We start from the raw sequence: 17,711 nt of genomic DNA, 5'->3' as shown, positions 1-17,711 counted from the left end.
TGGATATTGTGCATGCATTTGCATTTAGATTTCTCAACAATGGACTCTCTAGCGTCTCCTAGTTTTCTGTGGTTGGCTGATTTATTTTTTGCTTGTTTGGCAGTAAGCCAGAAACAGGAACCAGATTCAGCCTCAGTAAATACATTTTTTTTTTCTTTTTTAAAAAAAAATCTCTTATTAAAATCACTAACATACAGTGTAACTGTGAAAAGGGTAAACTATCCCTCCTCATCCATCTCTACACTCTGCAGCCATTGGCACGGTTGAACCTTCTTTCTCATGTACTTCCCCAGTGTTGGTGTCAGCTGGGTGGGACTGCACTCGGCTGGCTCTGTGTTCTTATTTATTGTAAGAGGTCATCCAAAGCTCGGTGACCTAGATTGGCTCCTGGTTCAACAATGCCTCAGTTTTTAAAACTCTCGCCTTTTCAAATCTCTCCATGGTCTCGCCCCCTCTGTACCTCTAGTATCCTCCAACTGTGCAACCCTGTGGTATCCTTTAATTCTGCTGTCTTGAACATCCCTACACCTCTGGTGGCTGTGCCTCCAGCTACCAAGGCCCTAAGCTTTGGAATTCCCTCCCTAAACCTCTGCCTCGCTACCTGATTTTCCTCCTTTAAGAGACTCCTTAAAACCTATCTCATTGACCAAGCTTTTGATTGCCTGCCCTAAAATCCCCTTTTGTGACTTGGTGTTACATTTTAGAATGTCCCTGTGAAGTGCCTTGGGACTTTTTTATGTTAAAGGTGCTATAGAAATACAAATTGTTTCCTTTCGCTCTCCCCCTGACATTGGGCCCATTTCCCGCAGTTAAAATATTTTTATCCACCTCCCAATTTCAACCTTGCATCACTAAACAGACTGTGTTTGGCAGGCACGGGGGTGAACTCGGTAAAACCTGTAAAGTGCAAGTTCCTGCTGTTACCAGAGCAATTCCGGTTGGGTTTTCTGAGTGAGAGCAGCAATGGCACGATTCCATGTTCTGCGCTTGCCTGCATCCTTCTGATGTAAAAGTTACTTTACAAAGGGTGAATGAAAACTATTTGGTGCTGAGTGACTGAGCTAAGTAGGACAGTTCAACCAGTTGGGGAGGAAGTGAGAGACTTAGAATCAGAGCACAGAAGGGCCATTCTGTCCACAATGTCTCTGTTGGCTCTTTGAAAGAGCTTTCCAATTAGTCCCATCCCCTGCTCTTTCCCCATATCCCTGCAATTCTTTCCTTTTCAAATATTTGTCCAAATCCCTTTTAGAAGTTGCTGTTGAATCTGCCTCTCCCACCCTTTTAAGCAGTTTGTTCGAGATCATCATAAACCGTAACACTTAAGTCATCATAATGCTTAAAAAGAAAGTTCTCCCCCTGCTAATCTTGGTTCTTTCACCAATTATCCTATACCTGTGTTCTCTGGTTACTGATCTGTCAGTTTCTCTTTCTTTACTCTCTCAATAGCATTCATGATTTTGAACACCTCTGTTAAATCTCCTCCAAACCTTCCCTGCTCTAAAGTGAACAATTCTAACTTCTTCATAGCTGAAACAGTCTATCATTCTGGTTAAGCCAGTATTCAGCTTCCTAAATTTGAAACAGTTTGGCTGTATTGATGATTCAGTGCCTTTTTGTATCATTGTCATGTTGAGACTTGAAGCTTTCACCTACGACTTGAGGCAGAATGCTTGCGTTACATCAGATAGACAGAACCGCTCCACAAAGGTAGCGCTGGGCACATAAAGACATGCAGCCCAGGTGGAACTGATTTCAGCTGTGGAACACAGAGGAGGAATGTCTAATTCATAGACTTTTACAGCACAGAAAGAGGACTTTTTTGCTCTTCCCCTCTGAACCCTCCATTTTATTTCCAAAGTATTTACTCAATTCTACTTTGAATGTTGCCGTTGAATCTGCTTCCATTATCATTTCGGGTAACACATTCCAGATCACAGCTTTTTTTTAAAAAAATCAATCTTTCATGGGATGAGGGCGACACTGACAAGGCCAGTTGTCCATCCCTAATTACCCTTGAATTGAGTGGCTTGTTAGGCTGTTTCAGAGGGCAGTTAAAGGTCCACCATGTTGTGGGCCTGGAGTCACATGTAGGCCAGACCAGGTGAGGACGGCAGATTTTCTTCCCTAAAGGGGCATCAGTGAACCAGATGGATTTTCACAACAACCAGTGATAGTTGTCGTGGTCACCATCACTGAGACTAACTTTCAATGCCAGGTTTACTAATTGAGTTTAAATTCCACCAGCGGCTGTGGTGGGATTTGAACCCGTGTCCCCCAGAGCATTCGCCTGGGCCTCTGGATGACTGGTTCCGTGAGCTTGATGAGTTTGCAGAAAAACATTTCTATCCCTCTCCATGATTGAAGAGGATAAATTTCTTCAATAAAACAGAAAACGCTGGAAACATTCAGCAGATTTGGCAGCATCTGTGGACAAACAGCGTTAACATTTTGGACCTGTGTCTTTTCCTTGTGAAACTGGAACATGAACAACTTTTCAGCTAGTACAGAGTCAGGAAAAGGAGGGTTTATGCAGGAAAAGGACAAAAGGGAAGGGCCGTAATATGGTAGAGGCAGGAGAGATTAAATAACAAAGAGAATTGTTGTGCAGAGATGTGTCAGAGAAAGCTGGCAAGACCCCAGGCTTATGGACCACCCAGCCCGGGACATTAACAATAGGGGATTCCACCTCCCCCCCCCCCACACACACACACACACACACACACACACACACACACACACACACACACACACACACACACACACACACACACACACACAAGCACCAGCCTGCATTACCTGCCATCCAGGTTATTCTAAGTGCAGCCATTGCCAGTACCTGCTATCTGAGAGAAAATGGATATATATCTGAAGCTGTAATGCAGGGAAACAAGGTAGCCAGTTTACACACAGCGATGGAATCAGCGATGAGATAAATGACCAGATAGTCCGTTTCAGATGGCTAACTATTGGACCAGAACACTGGGGAGAGCTCCCTTGATGGTTTTCAAAATAATGGCCACAGGATCTTTAAATCCACCTCAGGAGGCAGACAACGTTTCCGTTTAAAGTCTTACCTGAGAGGCGGCACCTCTGGCAGTGTAGCCCTCCCTCAGTACTGCTCCTGGGAGTGTCAGCCTCGATTACGTGTTCAAGGCTTCAGAGTGGAAACTCAACCCTCTGGCCCAGAGGCGAACGTGCTACTCAGTGAGCCGTGGCTAACACAGAATTGACGGCTTTAGCCAAAGGCAGCAACAGCTCCTGCTGCTGCCTTGCAGTGCAATCCTTGATGTTACTGCCTCAGCATTTCTTAAGATAATGAAAACAGAAATGCTGGAAATACTCAGTAGGCCAGGCAGCAACTGTGGAGAGAGAAACAAACAGGTAAAAGTTTCATTATTATTATTAATAATAATAATAATAATAAGAAGAAGAAGAAGGTAAAAGCAAAATACTGCGGATGCTGGAAATCTGAAATGAAAACAGAAAATTCTGGAAAAACTCAGCAGGTCTGACAGCATCCGGGGGGGAGAGAAACAGAGTTAGCGCTTTGAGTCAGTACGACTCTTCAGAGTGAAAGGAGTAGAAATGTGTTTGGAATTTATACTGTTTAAGGGGGAGGAGGGTGGGTGGACCAGCTGAAACAGGATAGAAAGTCAGCAGTAGGTGGGGACTAAGGAGAGATTGACAAAGATGTCGTGGACACAAGACAAAAGGGAGTGTTAATGGTAGTGGGAAGGGCCAAAGAAGGTGCTGGTGGTGGCATAAAGGTAAGAAATGAGAACATGTGAATAGCAGAACAAGGGTCAGCACTGTGAAAGAGCAACATATAATAAGTGACAGATGGTCCTTTGCGGGGGGGTGGGGGGGGCGCTGGTGATTGTTGGGCGGGGACAGTGGTTGGGGAAAAGGATAGACAGGGGGATTTAAAAAAGGGATAAACAAAGGGGAATAAAACAATAAATGAATAAAAATAAATAAATAAATAAAAGATAAAGATTAAAAAAGCGGTGACGATGGAAGAGGGAAAGTTCATGGTCTGAAGTTATTGAACTTAAAACTTTCACTAGTTTTGATCAATGGACCTGAAAGTTTTTAACTTTTTGTCTCCATTACTGACTGGTGTATTTACAGCATTTTCTCTCTTTTTTAAATCTCAGGTTTCCAGCATCTGCAGTATTTTGCTATTTTTAAAATAATCATGCATTTGACTCCGTGATCGGCATGAGGCTAATTTTTTATTTTATAAATTGGGATTTGCACGCAGGACTGACTCATGCATACAAACAAATTTGCCTGGTGTAGTTTCTTTGTGGTGTAAATTGTAAGCTGTTTCAATGCTGTTAATGTTTTCACATTTATAAATAGAACACTATCAACACCAACAGGCAGTTTTATTTTGGGCTATGTTAAATAGGTGCTTGGAGTTAAAGCTGCAGGGAGCAACACACTTCACACCTTTACTCAGTTAATTTGTTGATGAGCTACTGTTAGTACATTTCCTTAAGGCCAGGCAGCCAATGAACCAGCACAAAAACAGAATTACCTGGAAAAACTCAGCAGGTCTGGCAGCATCGGCGGAGAAGAGCAAAGTTGACGTTTCGAGTCCTCATGACCCTTCAACAGAACGAAATGAAACAGCACCATTTTTCACTCTTTTTAATTACTGGGCATTTGAGGCTTAATTGTAAATGTACAAATGTTCCTGCTTTTACAAAAATAAAATGGTTAGGGGAAAGGAGGGTTCTTTTGTTTCTCTTCTGTCATTGAAATTACTAACTCTTGGCACAGCTCCCTGTGCTGATTGCCCTCTGGTGCTTATGGCTACATTCAAGCTTTTATCTGAAGCCAATCTTGTTAGTTTTTTTTACCTTTTCACAGGACATGGGCATCACTGGCTAGGCCAGCATTTTTATTGCCCTCCATGTAGTAGCAGGTTCTGCATTCTCGCCACTCTTGAGCACGCTGCCCTGTCGGAGGGTTGCTATTGAGGCTGTGCTGCCCTGTCGGAGGGTCGCTATTGAGGCTGTGCTGCCCTGTCGGAGGGTCGCTACTGAGGCTGTGCTGCCCTGTCGGAGGATTGCTATTGAGTGCCGAGGCTATGCTGGATTGGTAGAGGCTTGGTACTGAGGGAGTGAGGTGCTGCGTTGTTGCAGGGTCAATACTGAGGGAGTGCAGCTTTGTTAGAGGTGTTCTCTCCCAGACAAGACTCTAAATTCAAGTCCTGTCCATTTATTAGCTTAAGTGAATGTAAAAAGGGCATCTCAATATGCGAGTTCTCTAGTTGATGCTTTCTCAACCAACACCCATCAAAGCAGATTGTCTAGTAATTCGTTCACACACTGATTGTGGGATATTGCTGCACATAGTACCTATATTATGGCGACTGCCCTTTGAAAAGTAATTAATTGGTTACAAAACCTTCTTTGATCCCTTGAGGTTACAATGTGGTACAATTATTTAATCTTTTTTATCTTTTTCCCCAAGTCCTTCAGTGACAGCGGGTGCTACCTTGCTCACTTTAAGTCCTGGTTTTAGTAAGTGATATAGAGTGTTCCTGTGTTAATGGGTGACATGCAAGTTACCCACTGTTTTAATGTGAAACTGGGACTCTGAGCCCAATTGCATTGGACACCCATAGTTTTGAGCTTGCTCTTTGTTTTCCCAACTCTATACAAGCATGTAACTACAAACAGAGGGACACAGAGAAAAAGACAGGAAAACATAGCACTCCGCCTGGCTGGGTTTTCAACACCTTTTTAATATCAGGTCTACATTTTGCTTTGGTCTGATTATGAAAATTAAAATTCGGCAAAGGATTTTCTTTGCTGTGCCCCACCCTCCCCCCTCCCCTCCCAAACCCAACTCAACACCCCCGTGGTTCAGTCTCACCAGTGCTAAAGTATCTGGGCGCGTTGCCAAAGAACTGAGATGGATGGAGGAGGGGGTTGGTGGTGTGGGTAGAAGAGTCATCCCCTAGAGCAGAGTCTGCACTATGCTTGATGCTGGTTTTGGATTCCTGAGCAAATCTGCTTCTGCAGAGATTTTGTCTCCCCCCCCCCACTGCTTTCCCTACGACCAGTTTGCTGCAAACCCCTTGCGAAGCAGTTTAAAAATAGCCTGACTGCTATCCGATAACACACTGTTCTGATGTCTCATGTGTGTGTGCATGAGCTATGACAAAATTTGCAGAATGTATGAAATAGTATCTATATGTGATCAATGGGGGGAGATCCAGTATTGCCATTACAAATTCTCTCCTTCCAACTTCAGCTATGTGTATAGACTGAGGGTGAGGGGGCGGTTGGGGGGGGGGTTAGGAATTCCTGGCCTGAAAGCGTGTTAGAGACAGAAACCTCCTAGCATTTAAAAAATGCTTGGATGTGCACTTCAAAGTCCCACAACCTACAAGGCTTGAAAAATGAAAAGAGCTTGAAAATGGGATGAGGCGGGATGGTTGTTTTGTAATGAGCAGACGTAATGAGCTGAATGGCCTCCCACAATGTAAGTTTCTATGATTTTAGGAATCTTTTAGCTGTTTAACACTTGGGTGGCACTGTTAATAGAACAAAGGACATTCAGTTATAAAGCCTATCACCAGCTAAAGACAACCCAAGGCACTTAACAGCAAATGAAGTACTTCTGGAAGTGTAGCCACTATTGTAATGTAGGATAATAGGTTTGGCACTAATTTTGTACTTCTGTTGCCTCTTGGAGCCAAATTGTGTACAGCAAACTCCCATGAACAGCAATGTGATAATTACAATTGGTGATGTCGATTAAGGGAAAACTTTTGGTTGGAATTATCTCTCCTTCTTTTGTTGAAAATAGTGCTGGGGGATCTTTAATGTCCATCATTATGGTACCTCAGTTTAACATCAAATAGACAGCCCAGCACTGTCTATTGTTTTTTTTTATTATTCGTTCATGGAATGTGGGTGTCGCTGGCTAGGCCAGCATTTATTGCCCATCCCTAATCGCCCTTGTTCAGAGGGCATTTTTAAGCTGTGGGTCTGGAGTCATGGAGGCCAGACCAGGTAAGGGCATTAGTGAACCAAATGGGCTTTTACAATTGGCAATAGTCATCATCAGATTTTTAACTGAATTCGCATTTCACCATCTACTGTGATGGGAGTCGAACCTGGGCTCCAAAGCATTATCTTGGGTCCCTGGAATACTAGTCCAGTGACAATACCACTATGGCACTGCCTCCCTTTGACAGTGATAAGTGTGCTTTAAAGGGATAAATTGAATGGATTTGGCACCAATTTGTGCTTTTGTTGCCTATTGGAGCCAATGGTCTGAATAAGTGCAATGACAAAACTGCACAAGTACCTAGACACAAGAGTCAAATTAAGAATTAATACCACAGAAATCATTGGAAGCTCTTCTGTGCAAGCTGCAGAAGATACAGGAAAGCCCATTGGGGGCATTGGGAATTATGGACATTGGCAGTCAGCTACTTTCAATCTCATTAGGGGATTTCTGTTTCTTATCTCTCTCCCTCCCTCTCTCTCCCTTTCCATTTCTTATGTGCTCTCCACCTCACCCTCATCAGCTCTCTGTCTGTGTCTCTTGTCAATGTATTGATGCAATTTCCCTTTCGTTACATATGGTGCTTGGTTTTGAGGACACAGTGGTGAAAGTGACAGATGTTTCCTGGTTATGTGGCATGACTGGAAAAGAGCTGTTTCGTTTTTTTTATAAACAAAGCACCCTGCTGTGGAGATCCCTTTGCTAAATAGCTCTTGTACATTTATAAAGAGGGGTAGGGAGTCAGAGTATTGTTTGGACATGACAAGTTGGCTGCTTTGTCACGGTTACTTGTACTGGCTGAGCCAACAGTTATGCGCAAGAGTTTTCCCATAGCGCGAGATCCATGCTTGCATCTAGTGGAGGCAAGAGTCTAGTGGGCTAGAGAGTCAGTTATTCCAGTCCGTGGGTATGGCAGAGTGCGGCACTAGATGACCATGTGTAGCATCAGCACAAAATGCTGCAGCATCTCTGAATTGTCCTTGCTGTAATGGGATTAGAGGAGGTGGGGAGGCTTCAGTATAACAGTGGAGCAGCCAAAGAGTTTGTGGAGTGTTGCCACATTTATTCCGAGCATTTGGAAGAGTGAGCTCAGAGCTGTTGCTCGTTAATTGGATTCAGTCTGGGCATAACAGTGGCTGTTTCCTCAGCAGTTTTTTATTATTCATTCATCAGGAGATGGGCACTGCTGGCAATTATTGCCCATCCCTAATTGCCCTTGATGCAATTGTTTGTTTGTTGCAATTGAGTGGCTCACAAGGCCGCTTCTGAAGGCATTTAGGGGTGAACCGCGTTGGTGTGGGACTGGAGTCACGGACAGACCCAGGTGGGTTAAGGGTGGCAGAGTCCCTTCCCTAACAAAGTTGCAAAAGTAACAGCTCTTGGTCATGAGCAGGCATCAGGGAAGAGTGTTAATGGTTGAAAATGAAGGGTTGGGAGAAATTTGCCTGAATCCCCAGTTTAACAATGGTCACATTGTTCAACTTCTTCAGTTTTGTAAAAGTAAACTTGTTTCATGGTCAGCAGATGGCTCCTGACTGTCCACCTCTCTCAACTTATATTCAAAGCTCTAACATGACACAGAGAATCTAGAGACCTATTGAGGGTAGGCTGAGGCAGAATCCATCCCCATACTGAACTGAAGGAGTGACTCGAGCATTACAATGTGATCATATTCCTAGGATAGCGAGGAGAAAGCTCTGATTGCAACCCAGTGAAAGTGCGTGTGCATGAAGATCAACTAGAGGATTGGAGTTGACTGTTTTTAATTAATCCTCCTATCATCTTTTTAGACTCCAGTCTCAGACTAATAGGAAGGTCTTTAGGACTGAGATGAGGAGGAATTTCTTAACTCAGAGGCAGAATCCACCAGGGTCTGAGTGCTGCAGTGAAAGCTCTGACCTCAGTCATGAAATCTCAGCAGAGAGAATCAAGCTAATTGGATAGCTAAGTCAAAGAGCCAGTATAGGAATATTGGGCTGAATGACCTCCTCCTATGCTATAAGATTCTATGCTTCTTTAATATATTGTTAAAATGCTAGGCCAACAATGCTCAGATCATAAATTCTACCTAGCATCCTATTCGACCATGAGCTGAGCTTCCGACTCTACTTCCTATCCGTCATCGAGACCACCTAATTCCGTATCTGCAAATTTCCTGTCTCCCCCATCGCCTCAGCCCATCTGCTCCTAAAATCGCTCATCCATGCCTTTGTTACCTCCAAACTCAACTCATCCAATATCCCATCATCCCCCTCTGTAAGCCTCAGCTCATCCAAAACCCTGTTGCCCAGATTCTGATTTGCACCAAATCCAGTACTGGCATCACCCGGGATCTCGTTGACCAACATTGGTTCCTGGCCTAGCAATGCCTCAAATTTGAAATTCTCCTCCGTGGCCTCAGCTCTCCCTAACTCTTTAACTTCCTCCAGCCCTCTAAGAGCTCTGCGTTTCACCAAGTCTGGCCTCTTATGAGATCCATCGCTCCTCCACTGGTGGCCATGCCTTCAGCTGTCTAGATCCCAAGCGTTGGAAATCCCTCCATAAACCTCTCAGCTGCTCTCTCCTCCTTAAAGCCGATCTCTTTGACTGAGCCTTTTGTCACCTGTTTCCTTATGTGGCTTAGATAACACTCCTGTGACGTGCCTTAAGGATGTTTTACAACATTAAGGGTGCAGTGAAGATGGAAGTTGTGGATGCTGTTTTTAAATGCATGACGATGTAGATGCAGGAGCTCATTAACATGGAGGGTTACGCGTATCAGTGTTTTGAAACCCCAGATGAGGGAGGGACGTGCGTTTTCCAAAAGCCAAGACTCGGTCGGCCAATGAGGCCGGTACCTTTATTAATAGGGGAATGACCAAGGTGTCAGTTGGGTCTGCGTGGGGAGAGCTGTTGGAGTTGAGCTCACCTGGGGGTCGGCAGAGTAGCTGTGCGCTGGACAGCAGCTTTCAGCTCATGTCCACCCCTATCTCGGAGGAGAGGAAATGATATGAAAAGCCAAAGTGCCCGGATGGCTAGCTCGGAGTTCATCATCAGTCAAACAACAGCAGGCAGTGAGAGTCAGTTAGCTCCAAAATATTAGCAACCCCGAGGCTTTGCAGGAAAGGATAAACACAAGGTGCAAATACGATGAGGTGTGCCACAGCAAGCAATGCTGGACATGCTTACAGCCTGTCCCTGCCTCATAGGAAATTGTAGTTAAACCCTCTGCGGGTTTCTAACATCCCCTCGAGCACTGGGTGAGTATGGGGGGTGGTGGGAAATGAACGTGCTCCCATCCCTCCAGAACTCTTTTTGCCTCCGGTTATATCCCACTCTCCAAGTCTTGGAATTTGCTCTAACGCTTCCCCCCCAAATCTGTTATCGATAAGATTCAGTGGGGATGAAATTGATGTTAGGTAGGAGCTCAAAACAGGTCTTAGCGAATCAGCACTTGGTTTACATCTCGCTCGGTTTTTATTTTCCAGCCAGTCAAGAACCCAGAAACTGAGCTAATTCTTTTGTGAAGAAATATGTCTGACATCACACCCTGTAATGTAATAATAATTTTATAAAAATGCATTTGTTTCGCTTTTTAATTGAGAAGTCCAGCACATAAGAAGTTACAAAGACCAGACCAAGTGAAAAAGAGGAAGCGAATCAAGACTTAAGTGGCTAAGCTTGGTTTCTAATAGCATGTAGACTTGCCTTGGAGGGAGTGCAACCAAGGTTCACTAGGCTGATTCCTGAGATGAGAAGGTTGGCCTTTGAGGAGAGATTGAGCAGAATGGACATTTATACTCTGGAGTTTAGAAGAATATGAGGTGATCTCATTGAAATGTATAAAATTCTTAGAGGGCCTAACAGGGTAGAAACTGATCAATTCCCTGACCAATGGAAACAGCCTAAAATGTGGGGGCACATTTTCAGGGTAAGATGTTGATCGTTTAGGACTGAGATGAGGAGAAATTTCTTCACTAAACGCGCTATGAGCCTTGGGAATCTCTACCCTAGAGGGTTATGGAAGCTCGTTGAGTATGTTCAAGATGGAGGTCAATAAATTTCCAGGTATTAAAGATTTCAAGGGATTTGGGAATTGTGGGGGAAAATATAGTTGAGGTAGGAGGTCAGTCATTGGGTCTAGTTGAATCGTGGAGTAGGCTCAAAGGGCTGAATGGCCTACAACTGCTGTTTCTTGTGTTCCTGAAAAATATACCTGCTGATGATACTCTCTGTCTAGACACACACCCACCTGTGCAACCCTGAGACAGCTGGTGTCTGGGAGAGAGAATGATATAGCCTTTAATTTAAAAACAAACACCTCCAAACAGGAAAACAAAGAGCCCTTCAATAGAACAATGCAAAACCCCAAAAACCCTGCACTTTGTTTGCTCCAAGTGACTGACTCAAATCCCTCAATCCTGCCTGAGCCCTGGTGGTGTGTATCATGTCGGAACAGGTATAGCTACAGATTGCAGACTGGTGTGGTTCTGCCTCGTGTGAGCTGCTGAACTTGGTGAAATTCAGCAGCTTTTGAAGAAACTGCAGTTGTGGCAACTTGTGTGGGTAAACTTGCCATAACCTGCACGGACACGTGGTACCTGATAGGAAGGGTGCTGGGGGCGGGGGTGGGGGGTGGTGGGAGATTATTTTTAACTAGCAGTTGGGCTTTCTGCTGACACCCTACAGTAAATGGTGATAGCAGAGCTGAGAGGTTGTAAGTATCAAGAAAAAAAACAAAAAAAAAGACCAAAGAAAACCAATTTAATGGTGACTTTAGGTTTGATTGGTTAGGCATAGATTCCCCCCCTGCTGTTGGGGGAGAATAAAGGTCAGGGCCCTGTATATAAAATAGTCAGTAATAAATCAGAGAAGGAATTTGGGAGAAACCTCTTTATCCAGAGTGGTGCGAATGTGAAACTCACTGTCACAGGGAATGGTTGAGGTGAATAACACCAATGTGTTTAAGGGAAAGCTTAGTTGGGTATATGAAGGAGAAAAGAATACAAGGATATGCTGATAGGGTGATATTTTTTAAATTTGTTCATGGGGCGTGGGTGTCGCTGGCTAGGCCAGCATTTATTGCCCATCCCTAATTGCTCTTGAAGATGGTGGTGAGCTGCCTCCTTGAACTGCTGCAGTCCCTGTGGTGTAGGTGCACCCACAGTGCTGTTAGGGAGGGAGTTCCAGGATTTTGACCCATCATAGAGCGTACAACTTAGGAGCAGGAGTAGGCCATTTGGCCCCCTCGAGCCTGCTCTGCCATTTGATAACATCGTGACTGATCTGATCTAATTGTGGCCTCCACTTTCCTATCCACCCCCTGTACCCTTTGACTTCCTTGTCAATCAAGAATCTATCGAACTCCACCTTAAAAATATTCAATGACTCTGCCTCCATCGTTCACTGGGGGAGAGAATTCCACAGGCTCGTGACCCTCAGAGAAAGTATTCTTCTCATCTCTGTCTTAAATGGGAAACCTCCTATTTTTAACCTGAGTCCCCTAGCTCGAGTCTCACCCACAAGGGGAAACGTCCTCTCAGCATCCACCCTGTCAAGAACCCTCAAGATCTTGTGTTTCAGTACGATCGTGGCTCATTCTTCTAAACTCCATTGGATACTGGCCCAACTTGTTCAACCAAAGAGGGTTTGAAGGTGGCTTGTGTGAAGCATTATCATTGGTCATTTGGGCCAAATGGCCTATTATTATGCTATGAATTTGATGTAATTTCATATCAAACCACTTTCTTTCCTCCGGCTTCCGGTTCTAATTTCCAACTGTGCCTTACTCTTGTTGGATACAGCCTCTACCCGTGAATGTCACCTGAACTGTTTCCTCTCACCACACTGAATATTCAGTCTTTATGATTTGGGGGCTAATTACATTAGCTGGAACACTAGAGCGGTACATTGGCATTCTTTTCAAATTTCATGTGAATCAGGTCAGTTGCTGGTTACGCAGGAAAGGAAACCTGCTGTGCTTGCCCATGACTCCAGTCCCCCACCAATGTGGCTGACTCAACTGCCCCGTGAAGTGGTCTGGTGACCGGTTGTACCAAATTGCTACGGAGGGAATCACGCAAGGACTGCTGCGTTTTCATGTTCTCAGGGTAACTAGCGATGGGTAACAAGTGCCAGTTTTGGCATTGAAAATGCACATTTAAAACTTTAAAAGAGTGGTGCAGCCGGCTCATTTTTAAAGAAAAAAAAATGCATTTTTGTGCATCATTTCACTTCGTGCGATGCTGGCTTACCACCTCATCCTTATTTACAATTTCCCCTCACCCCTCCCTATCTCTGTAATCTCCTACAGCCCCACAACCCTCCGAGATATCCGCACTCCTCTACTCCTGGCCTCTTGTGCACATCCCCGATTTTGATCACTCCAGCATCGGTGGCCATGACATCAGTTGCCAAGGCCCAAAGCTCGGGAATTCCCTCCCTACAACTGTCTACCTGTCCACCCCTCTACCTCTCAGGACCCTCCTTTAAAATCTACCTCTTTGACCAAACGTTTGGTCAGCTGGCCTGGCAGCTCTCTCTGCGAAGTGGCTTGCGACCTTTTCCTTGCACTTAAAGGTGCTGCATCAATGTAAAGTTGTTGTTGCTGCTGCTGCAGGCGGATGTGGTGTCGTCTGTGGGAGAACAGCTGAGCCACGCCTGCTGTCTCGGGGCGTGGATGAAGAGCTGGGCTTGTTGCCAGCCCCGTGAAGCTCTTCCCCCTGGTGAGGCTTTGGGGTGAAGCAGAGCGGAGGAAACTGGGACTCCGCTCCCTTGGTTGAGCAGCATCTCTGTGGGTTTGACAGATTAGGCAGGCAGCGGTCATTGAAAACGGGGCCTTTGTACTGCATTTAAGTTAACAGAGCAGACAGGTAATTGAGTGACTCAGCACTGAACCAGACTCAATTTTTGCAGACACCACACAATTACTGAATCATCCCATTACTGTTCAGTGTTCCGTTCTCAGGATATACAACATAGGGTATTTTTTTTTTAATGCCAGTTCTTTTTCTTTGATCTCTAATCTTCGTTTATAGAATCTTGACCTATTTAAAGTTACATTGGCACAGTTTGATTATTTTTTTCTCCCCATTCTCACTGTTTTGCCCCTGTTTGCTCACTGTTGCTGGCATACTGTTCCACCAGCTCTCCAGGTGTTTTTCCCAAGTCATTGAGCTGTTTGATCATGGTGTGCTTCACAGCCAAGTTCTTATCCACTACATTCACACTGGGGTCGTTATCCACAGTCCTTGCCACTTATTCCGTATTCCTTCCTGGCCTGTGCCTCAGGCTAAAACAAGATAATCTTGTGACCTCTGCATCCTACCTAACCTTGAACTCACTTCCGGCCTCCTACCTTATCCGTCTACTTTCAAGTCCCATCTATTGCCTCCTCTGCTGTAACCCTCATCCGTTCTTAAGTTACCTCAAAACTTGACTATTCCAGTGTTCTCTTGGCCAACCTCTGATCTTCCACCCTCCATACACTCCTCTAAACCTCTGCTACTAATCGTAACTTGTACCAAGTCCTGTTCACCCATCACCCGCTATGCTCGCTAACTTGCATTTACTCCTGGTTTGACAGTGCCACAGTTTTAAAATCCTCATTGATTTCAAACCCCTCCACGACCTCAGCCTTCTCCCAGTCTCTCTAGCCACCTCTGGTCCTGTGATACTTGGATTTCTCTCTTCCATGAGGCTCTGCCCCTCTTTTAACTTCTGCACCAAAGGCAGCTGTAGTAGTCCTGACCCTGTGCTTGGGAATTCCCTGCCTAACCCCCTCTACCTCTTTGACCAAGCTTTTGACCATCTGTGCTACCTAATATCTCCACGTTAAACCTGGTGCCCACTTTTGTCTGATGACACACCCGAGAGACGCCTTGAGATTTTGCTGGTAAAGGTGCTGTATAAATGCAGGGTGGTGTAGCTGACAAGGGCTGGGGATTTGACCCACGTTCCACTCGTGGTCAAGTGATTTACTGTTTTTGAGTTGGGTAGACGTGTGTAATTTGATTTCTTCTTGGCCGTGTGTCTTTCAGGGGTGGCCAGGACCAACCTCCTCCACACGGAATCCATGCGCGGCCACAGGGAGTGCTTCGAGAAATTCCACCTCATCGCCAACCAGGAGCTCCCGCGGTCCAAAGCCTCCAAGAGCACCTACAGGGACGTGAAGGACATCCTGAGCAGGAAGATCAGCCAGATCGTTCAGTATGCGCAGAACCAGCCCTCGCACGCTGATCTCCGGGACTGCAGGCAGGGGCAGGTCAAGGGCCAAGAGCCCGAACCAGGCTTGTTCAGGACGCACCTCCCCCAGCTGAGTAATTCACAGCTGCCCCGCTACTCCCCACGCTGGCTGGATGGGAGCTCCCCGGGCTACTCGGAATGCAGGCAGGGGGTTCTGGAGCAGGACGCAGCAGGGGACTTTCGCCTGGGGATATTGGGAGCGGCTGCCAGCAGGTTTCGAGGGGGCGACATACGCTGGTCGACTGAGGGGCTCGGGCAAGGGACAGAAACCCAGCTGGCAATGGGGAGCTGTAGCATGGAGGCCAGGTGTCATCGGCACTACACCCAGGAGGAGTGTAAGTACAGGACCAGCTTGTTTGACAGGCATTTACACAACACTTTGTTTTTTTTTCACAACCTCTCACACAGTCCATGCAAGTCCCCAGGTTTGAAGCTTGGTCTATGAGCTGCTCTCGACCAGAAGTGAACAATAAGTGGCAGCTGGTCAGCAGAAATTTGCTGTAGATCCGAATTTCCTCTGTCTGCACCCCACCACGCCCCAACCCCACCCCCGCCATCGGTTCATTTGCTGGAAGTCGTGGTGGTGACGAGATCAGATTAACCTGTGATGCACCCTGTAGTCAAACTTCCTGCCGACACACGCCTTTCAAAGCTTCGTACATTGAGATCGGCCACTCAAGACCTAGAAATCTTGTCTAAACACGCCTCAAACTGCTTAGTGTCACCGTATTAGCCTATTTTGGGGGAGGGGGTGCTTGGTGGTGGTGGTGGTGGCGGTGGTGGAGTTGGGGTGGGGGCGCAGAATGCAGTGAAAGCAACTGCATTGCTGGACAATTTTTGGCACGTGCAGGCAAAGTTGACTCTAACCTTCAACACTTCTTTTAATGCTGCCCGTGTGAAGTGTTGATTGAAGTGCTAAGCAACGCTGGAAACTGACCAAGGGACAGGAGGTGGCCATTTGGCCCCTTGAGATAAGTTCCATCATTAAATTAGCTCATGGATAACCTTCACTCCGTCTACACCTTAAAGTTCCATCTCCACTAATACTTTGCCTAACAAAAATCTATCAATCTGTTTTTGAGGGGAGAATTGTGAATTTCCTTATGGAAGAAGTGTCCCCTGACATCGACACCGAACAGCCTCGCTCTCAATTTAAGGCAATGTCCCAACCCCCTCTACTTTTTTCCTGGACTCCTCCCCCAGCCCCTTCCCCCTTCCCCTTCCCACCCCACCTCCCGCAAGAGGAAATGATTTCTCTACCTGAATATTGATGAAGAAAGAGAGATGTCGCTAAATCTTTGCACCTTGTGCCCATCAGGAAGAACGCAAGAAGACCAAATTTCAAACAATCGCAACAGTTTACACTGCAAGAGAAAAGTGTGCTGTTTGGTTGGCCAGGCAATTCCGGCTGAGACATTGCCATGGAGAAAGCAACAGGGAACTGTAGACTCCCCAAGCTTTCTGGTAATTCAAAAAAAAAAATGCGCAAGGTTTGAACATATTCCTTTTGTTTGCAGAGACCCAGACCCTGTGTTTGAATGTATGTCACTTCTAATCAGCTTACCAACTGGACTAATTGTCTCAATCCTAATTTCTCTGCCCTATCATCTCCTTTAATCATCATCAAAATCAGATGGTTGTTAGAAGGATGTATCCCTTATAGACGGCGATGAGTTGTAACGCAGAGTGGTGGTCTGTTTTGCCTCTGCTCAGCCCGGTCATCGTGATGGCCCTAATGCTCTTTGATGTCTCTTGCAGTGAGTGCCATGTCAGTGGATGATCTGCTGCCTTTGAACGAACAGCTCCTCAAACAAATTAAAGGTATATTACCACATTTCTGTCGGTGGGGGGTGGGGGGGAGTTGAATCAAAATTAGAGCCAATCTTTAGGAAAGAGGCTTGCTCAACGTTGGGCTGCTTTGTTTTGTGCAGGCTCTGTTCTTGTGCCTGTGTTTTTGCTGGAGTGTTGAGATTGTAGAAACCACGTGGGATTGATTGCTAATTGGCTTAGACCTAGCACTTGCTTCACAAGACTTAGCGATGGGGACCTGAAATAGTTCAAGCTGTGATTAGTCAACACGGGCACTGGATGAGGGTGGAGCTCTGTGAGTGTGCAGGAGGGGCAATGATTCCAAAGTCGGGGAGTAAGATTCAAAAGATTTTCGTGGTTTTAATATTCCTGCCAACCGCGTCCACCTTCTTCCCCTCCCCCCCAGCAGAAAAATGCTGACTACCTAGAAAGAAAGGTTTGCATTTCTATAGCACCTTTCACAACCTCAGGACATCTCAAAGTGCGTCACAGCCAACGAAGCGCTTTTGAAGAGTAGTCACTGTTGTAAGAAACACCACAGCCAACTTTCGCGCAGCAAGCCGCAATTTGATAACGGCCAGATAGTGTGTTTGTTGGGGTGGTTCAGGGGCAAATGTTGGCCCAGAGACTCTCGCATCCGAGTCCGA

General features: G+C 45.7%; 1 protein-coding gene across 6 annotated transcripts in view; it reads left to right on the top strand.

Annotated features, from left to right (window-relative positions):
* Nucleotides 1-17,711, top strand: part of c18h21orf91 (chromosome 18 C21orf91 homolog) — a 47,927-nt gene that overhangs the window by 25,241 nt on the left and 4,975 nt on the right. For all 6 annotated transcript variants that reach the window (XM_041211787.1, XM_041211783.1, XM_041211784.1 and 3 more), the window contains 2 exons: nucleotides 15,051-15,590; nucleotides 17,014-17,076. In XM_041211787.1, coding sequence (XP_041067721.1) covers nucleotides 15,086-15,590; nucleotides 17,014-17,076 — 568 coding nt within the window. In that variant the 5' untranslated portion in view covers nucleotides 15,051-15,085. The remainder of the gene's footprint in view (nucleotides 1-15,050; nucleotides 15,591-17,013; nucleotides 17,077-17,711) is intronic.

This window comes from Carcharodon carcharias, chromosome 18, assembly GCF_017639515.1.
Source record: "Carcharodon carcharias isolate sCarCar2 chromosome 18, sCarCar2.pri, whole genome shotgun sequence".
Taxonomy (NCBI): domain Eukaryota; kingdom Metazoa; phylum Chordata; class Chondrichthyes; order Lamniformes; family Lamnidae; genus Carcharodon; species Carcharodon carcharias.
Note: the sequence above shows the minus strand (reverse complement) of the source record. Positions and strands in the feature narration are given on the sequence as shown.